Genomic DNA, 17147 nt, shown 5'->3' with positions numbered 1-17147 from the left:
GAAAAGACTCCTCCAGGGAGGCAGGTGAGCATCACAGCTAAACCCCCCATTATGCTCTCCAGCAGCTAATCGCTCAGAACAGGGCTTTTTTCATTCAGTTCTTTGTGTTGGGGGGGGGGTTACCTTCCCTTCTTCCCTTGCAATCATGACAAAAATGAAACCTCCATGGCAATGCTTTCAGCCCCAGAAGAGGAGCTCCCCTTGGTGTCAAGGGAGGGGTCCAAGGGAGCATCTGGAGCCCTGCCTTCCCTTCTGTCGCTGGGCCCTTCCCCTCCTCTCTCTGCCATCCCAGGGCCACTCTTGACTCCCCAGCAGGAGACTGGATCTGTCTGTGATGATTAGATGTCCTGGCTGGTTGAAGGACCACTTCCTGTTTCCTGGAACTCCATCCTGCCTTCTCATGCAAGGTGGAGTCATGAAGCAGGTGAAGGTTGAGCACACCTAAGGGTGGCGCGGGGGTTGGGTGGGATTCTGCTTAACCTTTCCCCGTCTGCTCCTTTAATGGATCCACATCCCCACACCAAAAGGGGCAGTGTGAGGGCGCAATCAGTGTTATGGAGCTGCCCTGAAAATCATTGCTTTGTGACCGTAAGAGGCCCTTCTCAAAAAAAACAAGCATCAAGAGAATTTAAGCTACAGAATTTAAAACAAACAGATAATTACAAAAAAAGAAAGCAGTCTGGTGCCACATTGCGTAGGAGTTAGTTTAACACACACTACCTGGGGCTGCCTTTGAAAAGAGCTCAGAAAGTTCAGCTGGCTGAAAGAGCTGCAGACACACTGCTGACCAGGGCTGGCTATAGGCAGCATAGGACTCCCATATTAGAACAGCCCCGTCTGCCTAATTGTCTGTTTCTGGACACAATGTGCTGGTTATCACCTATAATCCTGCTTTGCCTAATTAAAAAATGCCATGTCCTGTATTGATAGTTTTGTTCAGTATTTCAGATCTCCCCCCCCCCCCACCAAATTAGGGATTCTCTCCAAGGACCTGTGTTTGAAAGGGTGCGTGAATGTGAAAAGTCCTGCATTTAAACTCTGGGTAGCCAAGCACAGACAGACTGACAGATTCATGAGTATCTGGGTGTGTGCATGCATGTGTGACAAATTCCAGGGGGGGGGCCATCCTGTGAGGCTGCCGGAGATTGGAATGGATTGTTTTGAAGTCACTTCAGTACCAGGTGGAAAGAGAAAACCAACTGTCCACCAACCCCCCTCTCTGCCCTGCCCTGGATTCACCACCCTGTTCCTTGTTTTACTGCCCTGTATTTTGCCTCACACTTACTAAGCTAAATTTTGGCTTAGTTTTGGTTTAGCAAACCTGACTAACATGCCACTTTCAAACCTGAAATCTTTTTTCCTCCCGTTTTGGTTTGGAAGTTGGAGGAAAGTCAGATTCATGATCTGCGACTGCCCATTTATTTGGACTTTTCAGCACTGTGGCCGCTGTCACCCCTAAGCTCACGTCAGCAATGTCTAGGCAACACAGTGACCATGTATATACGCAATGGACAAGCTTTACAGAATTCCTTCAAACCATAACAAGTACAAAATGAAATCTTTAGTCTCAAAGTCTCTGGAAATCTTTAAATGAAGTGAGGTACCAGACTTTGCAGGATGAAAGACAAGCTGTGAAGCTTTGTGTATTCAGCAAATATGATGTCCAACACTGAACAGTGATTCCGGATATTGACTACTGTTTTGTGGAATTCTTGTCAGCGTGGTGGGAGGATATAGAATTGCTGCATAAACTGAAAATAAAATTTTGCAGGCGATGACCTGCATGACGTACCACTTTACAAAAATTTTAAAGTAGAATACAAACAGTAATGAAAAAGAGTACATACTCTTTTAGTAACAATATTTTTTGAAAAACATAAAGCTAATAACAAGGAGATTGAGTTTAAAGGTACGGTGCGAAGTAACAATACAAATACAAGGAGATTGGGATAAATTGAGCAGTGTAAAGTTACAGACAAAATACAAATAATCAAATGAAATTTGAAACAATTAAGGTCTAAATTAAGAGTTGAGAACCCCTGGATAAATGGTTTGAAACATGAAAAGAAACTGTTTCTTGCGGCCGTAACTGTCGCTCATAATCTTTTCTGATGCTAACTGCCTTCTGATTCACCCATAAAACAGTAAATAATAGATCCGTATCTGAATGATTATGGGGAAATGTTCTCCCAGAGGTGCCTCCAAATTAGCATTACGAATATGCGATTGGTGTTCACCAATCCGAACCCCCACAGCTCGAGTGGTAGAGCCTATATGCAATAAATTGCCAGCTGCTGCCTTTGCTGCCTTCGTGTGTTGTGATGGCGGCAGCAGCGGCAGAGGCAGCAACCCCCTCATTCCACTAACGAAAGGAACCTCTGAAGCCTGGTGCTGGGCTGGCTCCCTCCACCATCCCTCCACTTGGATACCCACTCACACACACAGAGAGGGACGCATGCAGCCTCTTGCCTTCCCTCACGTTGCGCACTGCCCTCAACCTCAACTTGCCCTCTTGGTCAGGCTGCCGAGAGGGAGGGGAGGGTGGGCTTCTGCTGGGCCAGAGCCGCTTCTCTTCTGGGAGACACCCCCCTCCAAACCCCCTCCTTTTTGTGTTCTGAGCGGCTGTGTTGCAGGGCCCCCGGGTATCATAAATACCCTCTATTTAAAACTTTTTCTTATCAGGCAATCATCAAAATTTTTATTTATAGACATATTACTGATTTATTTTTAGCTGCTTTTGGGGGGCCCTCCTCACCTGTGCCCCTAGTGGGTGCTTTCCTCGCTGTCCCCTAACTATGGCCCTGACCCCAATCACTGCAGCCTGTGTGGGAAAGCCTTGAGGAGCTCACTGTGTGCAAGGGGGCTTTCCCAGGAGAGAAGCTGTACTGGTGCTCCGAGGGCAGGAAGAGCTTTGGCTGGAAATCGTTGCTCACTTCACACAAAAGGATCCACATGGGGAAGAAGCCATACAGGTGCTCTGAGTGCAGGAAGAGCTTGGGGGTCAGAATCCACACAGGTGAGAGAAACCTTCCCATTGCCCTGACTGCAGTTAGAGCTTCAGCCAGGTAGCCCCTCTCTCCTGACACACGGGAGAACCAACACAAGAAGAGGGGGAGAAGAAGGATCTGAAATATTTTCCTTGAAGCTTGAATTGGTTTTTATTTTTTTATTTGTTTTATTTGATGTGTTGTGAAGCGCTTTGAGGCTTTTTCTTTAAAATAGAAAGCGGTATAGAAATGAAATGAATAATAAGGATAATTTCATTGCCAAAAGTAAAAAATGGCACCTCGGCATTCCATTGTGGTGACCGTAGCCTAGGTTTAAGGAGACATTTAGCAATTAACTGATAGATATCTGAGTTTTTAATCCTGCCATGGAAGGATGTCATCAGCAGGGCTCCCTCTCCCACTAATAAGGCTGAAGGTGGCTGAAGCACAAGATGGAGGTTGTGGAGCCTTGGCTTCCAGTATTTTCTCTTGATTATAATTATATCATCACTCCCCTCACCCTGGAAGAAATCCAGTTAACCGCTCCACCTGTTTCTTTGTTAGATCATTTGGTTGCAATGCCGTCGCACAAGAAGAGGAAGATAGATTTGGAGTGCCGCATTTTCAATAAGAAATGGACACATGACTATTTCTTTGTGGAGCTGAAAGGCATGCCCGTGTGCCTCATTTGTGGTGAGGCCCTTTCCATCCTGAAGAAGGCCAACCTGCAGAGGCACTACAGGACGAAGCACATCCAGTACGAGGAGTTCCAAGGGCAACTGCGCGAGGAGAAGGTCAAGGCGCTGAAAATGGACCTGCACGCCCAGCAAGGCATCGCCCCAGAACCAAGGAAGGAAATGGACAGCGTGGAGCAAGCCAGCTTCGTGGTGAACGAGCTGGTCTCCAAAAACCTTCACCCGCTCTCCAGAGGCAAGCTGGTGAAGGAGTGCATTGTGGCCACCGCCGCTCTCTTGGCCCCAGAGAAGCTGAAGCTCTTTGAGAGCGTGAGCTTCTCTCGCAGGAGGGGCCCAGCTCACAGCAAGAACTCGACTCGGGGAATGGAGGGGTCTCTGGCAAGGGACCCCCGGGGCCCCCGATTACCAGAGGTGAACTTGGAAAGCCAGCTGCTAGCGGCCACATTGTTGATGCCGCCAGGCAAAAGTGAGCTTGAAAAAGAAACACAGCCACAAGTGTCACACTGAAAAGCTGCTTAGTTGAATGTTTATCATTATTTTATATATATTCACGTCTTTATTTTTTTCTTAAGTTCTTCATCATCAGAATTTTATCATTCGTACGCCACCCATCTAACTGCGTTGCCCTACTACTCTGGGTGGCTTCCAACAAAATATTAGAAACACAAGAGCCCTCAAACAGTAAAATCTTCAGCTGTGAAGTTATATAATTTTTACATTTTTTTATCTTGCAGATTATAGAAGATGGTTCTGGAATTGGTTGGCTCCGCCTAACACTTCCTCTTGCTCTGCCAAGCAATGGGCATCAGTCCCCACTGCTTCTGTTTGGACCCCACTCCCCACAAAATAGATTTTTCCAATGGGTCACTGGCCTTTCATTTAACAAATAACGAAAGGTTCCCCACAGCAGAGTGTTTAAGTGTAGGCTGGTGCCAAAGGTAGAGGCAAATGGTTGCAATGTATTAACCTATGTTGCTTGGCTATTTTCCTTTTTTTCTTCCGTGACGGACTTTCAAGAAATCGACCTGGTGGTGAGGCAGGGATTGGGTGATCTTTCCTCTTTGAGGCACAGTTTGTTCCTTTGTACGTTCAAACATGAAAAGTAAAAGTGGGCCAGCACGACAAAATGGTTACAGAATATTTACCTGGCGAAAGGCTGGCATCCTGTGGCCCCTTCAGATGTTGTTAGATTTCAACTCACGTCTTCCCTGGCATTGGCCATCCTGGCTGGGACTCATGGGAGCTGGAGTCCAATGATCTCTGAAGGACCACAGGTTTCCTTGCGTCTAGGTCCACAAATGCCAGGGACAATTCAAATCCTTCCTCAGTCGTGAAGCCGATTGGGCGACTTAAAGCTGGTCACCATCTTCATGTGAAACCTCCCTCGCAGGGTTGCTGTGTGCGTGAAAGCAATATATCTTGTGGTGGGCTTGATGAGGGAAGTGTGCAACAGAAATGTAATTCATAGGTAAGAAGACAGGAAATAGTTCTGAATCTGATTGAAAAGAAAGCATTCTTTGTCTCCATATAGCATATAGCAGGGCTGGGGCCCATGTGTTGTTGAACTCCAGTTGAAGTCCCAGCATCTGGTTCCTCAGCCCTCTGCACTCTCTCTCTGGAAACCTCCAGCTGCCAGGTGACAGGAACCAGCCAATGCCTTATAGTTCAGAAACAGACTGCCAGGAACTGGGATTGCAAGTTGCCAATCCTGGAAACTTAGGCAAGCATCAACATATTCGGTTTCCATGCTTATGAATGTTGATTTGGATCAGATCGTCTGAGGTGTGGAAATATTAGGGGAAATATCTGCTTGACACCACCTTGGGATAGTTTTGACAGCAATTAGGGGAACTGGGAATATTTCTAGGTCCATCAGGGTTGATGGACCAGTAAATAGCTAGAGAGGATTAAGGTGTGTCTTGGTGGGGTGGGGGTGGAATTAGGCCTTGTTTCTTGTGTGGCAGATAAGAGATTCCATAGTTCTTAAGGGTGAAAGTTTGCTGCCTGTCAAAATGATGCTTGAGCCTTTTTTTTCCTTTCAAAAAACCAAAGCAAAACAACCCAAACATGGCAGCTGGTCTAGTCAAGCAGGAAAATATAAGGTTCATTTGTGAAGTTACCTGTGTAGCTCTGAGCTTTGTTTACACCTGTCCTTTTTAGCAAACAAATCCACGTAATTGTTGGTGGCTGTTAATGTTCTTGTCAAATAGAACTAATTAAAAGTTTTTACTGTTAAAAAAAGTTGTGAAAAATACTTTCAGCTGAAGTTGCAAACACACTGATCCTGATCCCTGTACAGTCGTACCTTGGTTCTCGAATTTAATCCGTTCTGGGAGTCCGTTTGATTCCTGGAACCGTTCGAGAACCAAGGCACGGCTTCCGATTGACTGCAGGAGCTTCCTGCACTCAATCAGAAGCTGTGTCGGACATACGACTTTTGAAACATTTGAGTTGCAAGGCGTTTGACATTCAAGGTATGGCTGTACTACATATACACTACAGTTGGGTTGAAACAGTTCTCTTTACTTACCTGATTTGCACTTAATAATTTATCATAATAATTTATTATTTATACCCCGCCCATCTGGCTGGGTTTCCCCAGCCACTCTGGGCAGCTTCCAACAAAATATTAAAATACAATAGTCTGTTAAACATTAAAAGCATCCTAAACAGGGCTGCCTTCAGATGTCTTCTAAAAGTCAGTTGTTTTTCTCTTTGACATCTGGTGGGAGGGTGTTCCACAGAGCGGGTGCCACTACCAAGAAGGCCCTCTGCCTGGTTCCCTGTAACTTGGCTTCTCACAGGGAGGGAATCACCAGAATGCCCTCAGCGTGGACCTCGGTGTTTGGGCAGAACAATGGGGGTGGAGATGCTCCTTCAGGTATACTGGACCGAGGCCTTTCTGAAGGTCAGCGCCAACACATTGAATTGTGCTCGGAAACGTACTGGGAGCCAATTGCACATGTGGTCTGTGGTCCTCAGAATCCACCCCACCCCCTTCCATGGCTCTGCTTCGCACCTTAGCCAGCCGGGATGTCCCTTTAAACTCCTGACAATGCCTCCTCCTCGCCTGGATGGAGGGGAGAGAGTTGTGTGTGCATTTGTATCTCAGATATATCCTTCCCATACAAGGCAAAACTGTTCAAACTATGGCACTACCTCTTTTTTTGCTTTAAAAAGAAAGCATTGAAAGAAGGGTTGTTTTTAAAATTTATTGCTTTATTTTTCACAACTTAATGCAAAGAAAAGAACTTCCCCTTTTTCCAGCCAGTGTGGTGTAGTGGTTAAGAGTGGTAGTCTCGTAATCCTGGGTAACCGGGTTCGCGTCTCCGCTCCTCCACATGCAGCTGCTGGGTGACCTTGGGCCAGTCACACTTCCTTGAAGTCTCTCAGCCCCACTCACCTCACAGAGTGTTTGTTGTGGGAGAATGTTAGCTGCTTTGAGACTCCTTAAAGGGAGTGAAAGGCGGGATATCAAATCCAAACTCTTCTTCTTCTTCTTGTAATGTGGTGAACCAGGTTCGTGTCCCCGCTCCTCCACATGCAGCTGCTGGGTGACCTTGGGCTAGTCACACTTCTCTGGAGTCTCTCAGCCTCACTCAACTCACAGAGTACAGTGGTACATACGCTTCAGGTTACAGACTCCGCTAACCCAGAAATAGTACCTCGGGTTAAGAACTTTGCTTCAGGATGAGAACAGAAATCGTGTGGCGGCGGCACAGTAGCAGCGGGAGGCCTCATTAGCCAAAGTGGGGCTTCAGGTTAAGAACAGTTTCAGGTTAAGAACGGACCTCTGGAACAAATTAAGTACGTAACCAGAGGTACCACTGTATTTAACAACAAGTACTTGAAAGACCAAACCGCGATGTAGCTGTGCTCTTTTCCATCCCTTTCCAAGAATTGCAACAATCTGCTGCTCCAATTGGTTCTCCCTTCACTGCAGTCAACTGAAGGCAACCAACTATGCCCTGGGGGCCCGATCTTTCTCACTGCCAATGAAAATGAATGAATAGAAGGAGAACCTATGCATGTGTCACCGACACAAAAACTTTGGATATGCACTCTGTAAAATAATGAAAGTTTACTTCCCCCCCCCTCTATCCCCACTTCTCAACTCCCCAACCTTATACTGAAGGCAATCCTGTGTAGGAAAGTTTTTTAATGTTTTAATGTTTAATGTTGGAGGGTTTGGAAAGGTCGGTTGCTGGAGCTAAGTGATTGCATGATCCCAACCAGCAGAGCTGGGAACTGGACTGCCTCCTCCAGCTACCCATTCGGGCTGCAGGCATAGCTGTCAACCTTCCCTTTTTTGCCGGAAATTCCCTTATTCCAGTGCCATTTCCCGCTGCTATCCCGGATTGTTAGATATCCCGTAGACTGTCCCCGGGACAGGTGAGGCTGCTGATCCCTTATTTTCAAATCTGAAAATTGACAGCTGTGGCTGCAGGGTGGCATCGTCCCAGCTTTCTGGAAATATTTGCTGATAAGGAAACCAGTGACTGCACATCGGATCACAAGGAGACTTATTTGTGCAACATTCTGGATAGCATATAAGATGCCATGTAGATTCCAATGATACAATAAATTTTGAGGGACAGCGCAAGGGGGCGCATCCAGCCTCGCAGCCTCCCAGGGCCCAACCCACAGCCAGCGAGCTCCGATGCCCAGAGAGGCAGGAAACGGGGCCAGCCAGGGGGACTCGAGAGCGGCTGCACTTTCCTGTCCCCGCCGAGGAGAGCGGAGGAGCAGCGGGCCGTGGCCTGGCGAGTTTCCCCGGAGAGGAGCCGGATTCCGCTGCAGGGACGGAGCGAGGAGTCCGAGGTGCAGGAGGCGGGAGGTGGGAGGAGGGGGAGAGCAGGTGGGCCTGGCAGGATCAGGCCCCGAGTGGAGTCAGAGGCTGCAGGGCGCCCCCCCCCAACCGGGCAGGAAGGGGAAGGGGCGCAGCGGAGGGGCAGGGCATCTGCAGGAGGGCACAGGGGCAAACATCTCTGGCTCAGGCTGGCACGGACCCTGCCGGAGACCCTGGGGAGCTGCTCCCTTCAGTCCTGAGCTCAAGGGGCAGAATGAGGGGTCTAGGGCAGCTGCTGCTTCCCGATGGACGATGCATATAGTCGCTCACGGATCAGCGGCGTAGATGGGGCTTTTGCCGCCCCTCTCCCTGTCCCTCAGCAGGGAGCCCCGTCCTCTTCCACGGTCCTCCCCACGGCGGAGAGGGAAGGGGAGGCGGGGGGGGGGGGAAGGAAGAGCAGTGCAACAGGGAGGTGTCCCTCTCACCCTGCAGCCCCCTGACACCCTTTGCAGGCCACTACTCCTGCCCCCCCTTCCTCTTCCACTGCCATTGATAAACCTATCGCCCTCATTTGTGAATTGGTCTGATCGCCTTTGAAAGCTCTCTTTTCTCTTGTAGTAATGATGTCCATCAGATTCATTTAGCAAGGAAATAGCTTCTTTTGTCTTCCCCCAAATCAAGGTACACTATGCCTACACATGGAGGCTCTGTTGATCTGTCACGGCTAATAAAACAGCTAATAGATCTATTTCCCGGAGAAGGCACCTGATCTTTTCCGAAGCTGTCAAAGCTAGTGACCTCTTGTGTCTGCGTGTAAATCAGTGAGACAGGCTTAAACCTGTCTCATTAAATGTTCTATTTCCACCTTCCCCAGTAAGGCTGCAGAGTTTTCAGATGAAGGCTGAGGGTTGAAGTGGGTGACAGTTTAGAGAATGCAGAAGAAAGGAGGATTCTTAAGATGTGTGGCATATGGAAATGAATTAATGATAATAAAAAGTTGAAGACAGTATTGTAAAAGACTGAGGAAGGCGAAATTGAAATTAGCTATTCATGTTCAGATTATTACTCATTTCATTTCTATACTGCTTCATATTTCTAATTTTTTTTAATAATAAATTTTATTAAAATTTTCACAATATCTCCAATCATACAATTTTCCAAATCACATATTTTAACTTTTTGAACCTCCCTCAGCTCCTCTGACAATCATCCGTAATTAAATTTCTACCTTCACATTCCTTAATTATAGTATTGCCTTCAAGTAAAATCTTTCTATCCTCGTTTACATTCTTGCAATATTCCTTATTTTTTCCACAAAGCTTCTTTAAAACACACTAGCGTTGTTTGTTCCTCACATACACTCTTCAAATATTCTCTGAATTTTCCCCAGTCCTCTAGGAACTTGTGGTCTCTTTGAAGTCTGATTTTTCCAGTTAATTTATCTAGTTCTGCGTAATCTGTTAGTTTTTTTCTCCATTCTTCCAAAGTCGGTAATTCTTCTTGTTTCCATTTTTGGGCCATCAATGTTCTCTCTGCTGTTATTGCGTACTGAAAGAATTTACAGTCCCTCTTATTTATTTCATTTCTAGTTATTCCCAGTAGGAAGGTTTCTGGTTTCTTTACAAAGCTATATTTCAGCATTTTCTTTAACTCATTATATATCATTTCCCAGAACCCCTTCACTTTCTTACACTCCCACCACATATGAATAAAAGTACCCTCTTTCTCTTTACATTTCCAACATTTGTTACAGGTTTTATACATTTTTGCCAATTTAACTGGTGTTATATACCATCTGTATACCATTTTCATACCATTTTCTTTTAACATAGTACATGCTGTAAACTTCAGATTTTCATTCCATATTTTTTGCCAGTCTTCCATATCAATACTATACCCTAAATCTCTGGCCCAGTGAATCATTACAGATTTAACTTCCTCATCCATCGTGTGCCATTCCAATAATATTTTATACATTTTTGAGATTATCTTACAATCATTGTTAACAATTTCCGTTTGAAATTTCGAATCTTTTTCTTTATACCCTTTTTCTTTCACATCCTTTTTAAACATATCATTTATCAGGTAGTAGTGCAGCCAATCAAATACATGTTCTTTTACTTGCTCGTATGGCTTCAATCTCCATTTCTCTCCTTCTTTTACCACTAAATCTCCGTAAGTAATCCAATTACTCCTCATATTAATTTTCTTGACTCCCATAACCTCTAATGGGGATAACCAATGTGGAACCCCCATTTCTAATAGATTTTTATATCTGTCCCATACTTCAATTAACGATTTCCGGAAGATATGGTTTTCAAACAATTTATAACCTTTTTTCTTCTCTTGCCATAGATACGCATGCCACCCAAATCTGTTATCTGCTTCAATTTTTTAAGAAAAAAAATCTAATTAGTAATTAGAGAGAAATCTCATTGCAGTTTGTGTCCATAGGATGTTGAGAACATTAACTCTGTAGATCCAGGAGTTCTCTCCTCCTGATAGTCTTAGATTTGATTGTTCTTTCCGATAGAACAGGAGGAACGAAACATTTATGGGCTTAAAGCTGCATTAATTCTGGAGGCCACATTCCAGTGAGCTTTGAGGCCAATGTATGCACATGCATGCGCACACAGAAAAGATATGCAGACCATAAAGTCACATGCACACACCTGGGTTTCCAGCACCTGGAGGTCACAGGTCCAGTGCCTCTAGACATGGAGGTTCTGCTTAGCTTTGGTGGTGAATATTCCTCCTCCCTGCACTTTCTCTCCACTTTAAAAAGGTTTGCTAGACCAAACCTTGCATGGCAGGTTTGCGATCATATCTCCTGCTATTCTTACTTTACCTAAAGAGCTGCAGGTGACTCTGAGTTTTATCAGAGCAGAAGCTGTGTCAGAAGAGGTGACCTTCCACCAACCCCCGTTTTCCTCCTCTAAATTGCCTCCATTTCCAAAATGCTCTTTTCTCCCCACTGAGGTAAAAATCTTGGCACGTCTTGCAGCCTCAGCAATCCCATGTGTAGTCGCATTAAATAAGACTGGCTTACCTTGCAAGGTTGTTGCAAGATCTATTAAGATAATGGCCAGGTTCAGATGACTGAATCACAACCTGAAAAGCTGGGTTAAAAATAGGAACAGTTTTTAATGCATTGCTGCAGCAAAGTTACGCTAAAACCTAAGTTGACTCAAGATTAAAACAAAAAACTCTAGCCGCCACCGCATTCTCCTGGCCCCCAGAACCAGAATGCATCACTCCAGGAAGGACTCCCACCCAACCTTTAGTGAGAGAGGGGAAAAGAGAAGGACTCTAAATGGGTAGTTGCACAAATTTACCAGCTGTGGTCCTGCACTGGCAGCAAGGCTAACAAACAGGGGAGCTGGGAATGTGCTGGTCCCATATCTCCCTGCATCTGCCTCCTGACCTAATTGTCCCACCTTACCTCATGATTGGGCTGGCCCTGAGGGTGAACTGTACTGAAACCAGACAGTCTCTTATGAGCCATAACTAACAAACTTTCCATTTTGCCCAAACCAGGAAACTACAGCTGCCAGCTTTGGAACAAGCTGGGATATTAAGCTAACTTCAAACTGTGCTTGGTGAAAACAGGAAACTCTGGCTGATCAGTGGCTTCGTGGTTTGACTGATCCCACTGGTAGCAGTAAAAATAGGAAGCCCTGTTGCGTTCAAAAGGGTTGTTTGGACAGTCTCTGATCAGCATGCATAGCAGGACAGGCTTAAAAAGGTAAAGGACCCCTGACCATTAGGTCTAGTTGTCACCGACTCTGGGGTTGTGGTACTCATCTCGCTTTATTGGCCGAGGGAGCCAGCATACACCTTCTGGGTCATGTGGCCAGCATGACTAAGCCACTTCTGGCAAACCATAGCAGCGCACAGAAACGCCGTTTACCTTCCCGCCGGAGCGGTAACTATTTATCTACTTGGACTTTGACGTGCTTTTGAACTGCTAGGTTGGCAGGAGCAGGGAACAAGCAACGGGAGCTCACCTCACCTGGTTGCGGGGATTCGAACCGCCAACCTTCTTATTGGCGAGTCCTAGGCTGTGTGGTTTAACCCATAGCGCCACCCGCGTCCCAGGACAGGCTTAGGAAGCTATTATTATTATTATTATTATCATTATTATTATTTGCATCCTGGGTTGCCTCTGCCCATCTGGGTAGCTTCCAACAAACTAAAAACCGTCAAAAATTTCCTTGTAAAAGGCTGCCTTTGGAAGTCTTCCATTTTGTAGAAATGGCCTTCGGTTTTAAAGAATTGCCCTCTTTTCGGAATCATGTATGCTGTCCTCTAGGTCCAAACACACAGAGACACACATAGTAGGAACAAGCAGTGCTTTAAAGTGCTTATCTTGCAAACTTGCCATCTAAGTTGTTTACTCATGACCAAAGTTCCTGTTTCCCAAAAGGACAGGAGGGGGAGCAGAGGAGGAAACGGATGGGTTTGAAGGCTCTTTCTGCCTCTCTCCCCTGAGAAACAAGAGCAAAGGGTTTTTGCAGGGCAGGAGGACATTGGAGGAGGCAGTGAGGGCAGAGGGAGCAGTGGGCAGATCCCCCGCCTCTCCCAGGGGGTCCAGATGCAAGCAAGAAGATTCCTTCTTCTCCATGCAAGGGCCACCCATGTATTCAGAGCAGTCCTTTGCAGATTAACTCTTAAGTTCCAAGGGATCTCCTCTCAGGCCACGAGGCGGGACAGGCAGGTGAAAGGGATTGCCAAAGGTGTTTGAAAATGGGAGGGGGCTTTTGGGAAGGGGGTGCCCAATTGGGGCTTCTCCAGGGGCAGCAGAATGTCTTGGGCAGGAGAATCCCTGCAGGGGCTCTCAGACTCCCTTGGCTTCTTCTTCTTCCCTCCCTCCCAGGAAGCTGCAACTTGCTCTGGATTCTGTGCTCCTCAGGAAGCTCAACCTGCAAACCTAGCTGAGACTGAACCTGCAAGCCTGGCTAGGATGGAAGGAGGAAGATGGACGGTTGACCTGGTCAGGCTGTCTCCCACATCCCTCCCCACAACCTCTGAGCATTCCCTCCCAGGACCCTTGCAGAAATCTGGTGAGTTCCAGGGGAGAGGAGATGGGGACAGGGATAGATGGATGGCGGAGGGAGAAAGAGGAAAAGATGGAGAGGAGACAAATGGAAGGAAGTTCCTGACAGGAAGAAGGAAGGGGTGAGGCCTTCTCCGGAGCAGCTCTTTGTTTCTTGAATCCTTTTCCTAAAGTAGTGGGGGCAGATTTTCTTCCTCCAGGCTTTGAAACCTTAGGTGTTATTTCCATGGCAGGAATAATTGATGATAATGATGTTGCACACCAATCCTGAATAATGGGTGAAGGGGAATGGAAATGTTTCCCATAATTATTTATAATTAATGTATTTAAATGGTTTCTATTACCTTTATTTTTTATAGACAGAGTCAGAATGATACATTCCACCAGCATCAAAACACAATAAATGCATGCACCTCCCCAGTTTGGTGGGCTTAAGGGACAAAGGACCCATTATCATGATACACGATTCCTGTGGCTGGAGGCTCTACACTTAGGATTGGGCATATAAAGTCCAAGAGTGTCTGGTATTATAAGCAAATTGTGTAAACTTGCCAATCTTACAGACTGGGGTTGTTTGTGAGAGTGAGTGAGTGAGTGGGATAATAATTTTAGCGCCCCTTGGGTCTCCCGCACAGACGCGAGACAACTCCAGTAGTAATTATCTCAGGTTTATTGCTCAAACTCACAAATCACTGTGGAGCTCAGTCTTCAGCCTGTTCATCCCAGCTTGCAGTTGCCGAGTCCTCCAGCAAAGAAGCCCCCACTTTCGCTTTCTTTTCCCCTCTTCTCGCATATTCTCTTGAGCCTACGATTTTTTGGACACGCTATTTCCAGGGTCTCTGTGTCAGAGCTCAAACTGGAAATAACAGTCTGTGCCCCCCCCTGGCACCCCCTCTTCCTGCTCTTTGTTCTTTCCTCCTGCTGCAGCTTGGCTGCTCCTCCCCTGCTTCACATTCCAACTGAATCACATCTCTTGCGTTCTCAGGCTCTGTCAGCGGAGGCACGAGAGGCTTGAGATTCACGGAGCTGACACCCTGTAATTTTGTCCGTCCCTAAGCTTCCATGGAGATACTGTGGTATAACCTTGGTGCAAATTTGAAAATAAGTACACAAAGCCAACAAAGAGACTCAGAAGTTTATAGTGGCACCAGCTTTCCTGGTCAAGAGTCCACTTTGTCAGACTGCAGCCCACAAAAGCTTAGGCAATAATACATTTATCAGCCTTTAAGGGCTGCAAAAGATGAATAAACAGAAGCGTAGTTCATTTATGGAATCTATGCTACAGGAGACAGTGACGGCCAGCAACATGGATAGCTTGAAGAAAAGGATAAGACTGACGTCTCGTCTCTGCCCTCGTGGTCCTAGGCAATAATGCTTCTTAATACTAGTTTCTGGAAAGCACAGGAAGGCAGAGAAGACTCTTGTGCTCCAATCCTGCTTGCCGGTTTCCTGCTTGCCCCTTGTGAATGGAGTGATCATGTGTTGCTCTTGCCACTATCTCATCAGCTTTCATAAAATTGGACCCTAGAGAGGATAGTGGAGAATGAAGGTGTTAAAAATGAGAGAAGGTACAGATTGGGATTGACATGTGTTCAGTTCCCTTTTTGTCTTTCTTGAAAGTCTAACAGGATTCTCTTTCCTCCCAGACTCCCAAACAGGTGAGGAAGATGAAAGTCAGAATTCTATGGAGCCACCTGTGAATTTATGCGAAAGAACAAAGAAATTGAGGATACAACAACAAACTCACAAAGGAGAGAAACTATTTGAATGTACGGAATGTGGAAAGAGCTTCAGTCGAAGTGGAAAACTTAGAATACACCAACAAACTCACACAGGGGAGAAACCATTTAAATGTATTGAATGTGGAAAGAGCTTCAGTCGAAATGATGCACTAAGAATACAGCAACGAACTCACACGGGGAAGAAACCTTTTAAATGTATTGAATGTGGAAAGTGCTTCAGTAGAAGTGAAAATCTTAGAAGACATCAACGAACTCACACGGGGGAGAAACGATTTAAATGTATTGAATGTGGAAAGAGCTTCAGTGAAAGTGGAGCATTTAGAATACACCAACGAACTCACACAGGGGAGAAACCATTTAAATGTGTGGACTGTGGAAAGAGCTTCAGTCGAAGTGGCACACTTAAAAGTCATCAGCGAAGTCATATAGGAGAGAAACCATTTAAATGTATTGAATGTGGAAAGAGCTTCAGTCATAACGGAGCACTTAAACTACATGAACAAATTCACACGGGGGAGAAACCATTTAAATGTATGCAGTGTGGAAAGAGCTTCAGTCGTAACGGAACACTTAAAATACACCAACGAACTCACACGGGGGAGAAACCATTTAAATGTATTGAATGTGGAAAGAGCTTCAGTCAAAGTGGAGATCTTAGAATACACCAACGAACTCACACGGGAGAGAAACCATTTAAATGTATGCAGTGTGGAAAGAGCTTCAGTCGTAACGGAGCACTTAAAGTACACCAACGAACTCACACGGGGGAGAAACCATTTAAATGTATTGAATGTGGAAAGAGCTTCAGTCGATATGAAATCCTTAGAATACATCAAAGAACTCACACTGGGGAGAAACCATTTAAATGTATTGAATGTGGAAATAGCTTTAGTCGTAGTGAAACACTTAGAATACATCAACGAACTCACACGGGAGAGAAACCATTTAAATGTATGCAGTGTGGAAAGAGCTTCAGTCATAACGGAGCACTTAAAGTACATGAACAAATTCACACGGGGGAGAAACTATTTAAATGTATTGAATGTAGAAAGTGCTTCAGTCGATATGAAATCCTTAGAATACATCAAAGAACTCACACTGGGGAGAAACCATTTAAATGTATTGAATGTGGAAATAGCTTCAGTCGTAGTGAAACACTTAGAATACATCAACAAACTCACACAGGAGAGAAACCATTTAAATGTATGGAGTGTGTTAAGAGCTTCAGTCAAAGTGGACACCTTAGAAGACATCAGCTAACTCACACACAATGAAAACTACAGGCGTATTGAATGTGGAAAGGACTTCAGAGGGAGTGGAGACCTTAATATTCATTAGCAAATTCACACTAGGGAAATGATAGAAATGTATGGAGTTTTCCACTTAGGGTTCACTACTTACACCAAGAAACTCATAAAGGGGGAAATCAGATGTAAATGCATGGAATGATGTTTTAGTGTTTGTACTTAAATTTGTATACACATATGTATGTATAAAAGTAATGAAGGTCATATATACTAAATGTACAAAATAAGTGGCAACTTTTTGCTAGATAAACAGGGAGGGAGTGTGAATCTGGAATGCTCAAGGTGTGTGTTGAATCTGTTTAGTTTTCAGGTCTGCCTTTCACTGCCAAAATGATGGGCTGCCCTTGTCTTGTAGATCAGTATTCCAGGCGCTCATTACTTGGACTTTGCATAACCCATTGAAGACCTTTTTACTGATAGCATTTTCCAGCTGAATGAAAGGTCCCTGTGTTAAATGTTCATTTGGTATTGCTTTTGAAACTCATCTCCTTTTTTCTGTGCTCTTGTGTACCTGTTTAGAGCTGTTTTTATTAAATATTTTCTGCATTGGCTTTTGACCTGTGGAAGGTGA

General features: G+C 45.3%; 2 protein-coding genes across 5 annotated transcripts in view; both read left to right on the top strand.

Annotated features, from left to right (window-relative positions):
- Positions 1-5733, top strand: part of LOC309362439 (general transcription factor II-I repeat domain-containing protein 2-like) — a 29788-nt gene extending 24055 nt beyond the window's left edge. For 2 of the 3 annotated variants that reach the window (XM_081931793.1, XM_081931791.1), the window contains exon 3: positions 4417-5733. In XM_081931793.1, coding sequence (XP_081787919.1) covers positions 4417-4532 — 116 coding nt within the window. In that variant the 3' untranslated portion in view covers positions 4533-5733. Of the gene's footprint in view, positions 1-1887; positions 3017-3551; positions 3875-4416 lie in introns of those variants that run through there. The other variant, XM_081931792.1, reaches the window with a different exon arrangement.
- Positions 1-17147, top strand: part of LOC309362435 (uncharacterized protein) — a 25025-nt gene extending 7878 nt beyond the window's left edge. The window contains exons 2-4 of one of the 2 annotated variants that reach the window (XM_081931786.1): positions 11937-12396; positions 13348-13534; positions 15174-17147. In XM_081931786.1, the coding sequence (XP_081787912.1) occupies positions 13435-13534; positions 15174-16543 (1470 nt within the window). In that variant the 5' untranslated portion in view covers positions 11937-12396; positions 13348-13434 and the 3' untranslated portion in view covers positions 16544-17147. Of the gene's footprint in view, positions 1-11249; positions 12397-13347; positions 13535-15173 lie in introns of those variants that run through there. The other variant, XM_081931785.1, reaches the window with a different exon arrangement.

This window comes from Podarcis melisellensis (genome assembly GCF_964234715.1).
Source record: "Podarcis melisellensis genome assembly, contig: HAP1_SCAFFOLD_263, whole genome shotgun sequence".
Taxonomy (NCBI): Eukaryota; Metazoa; Chordata; class Lepidosauria; order Squamata; family Lacertidae; genus Podarcis; species Podarcis melisellensis.
This window is presented reverse-complemented; position numbering and strand designations above follow the sequence as displayed.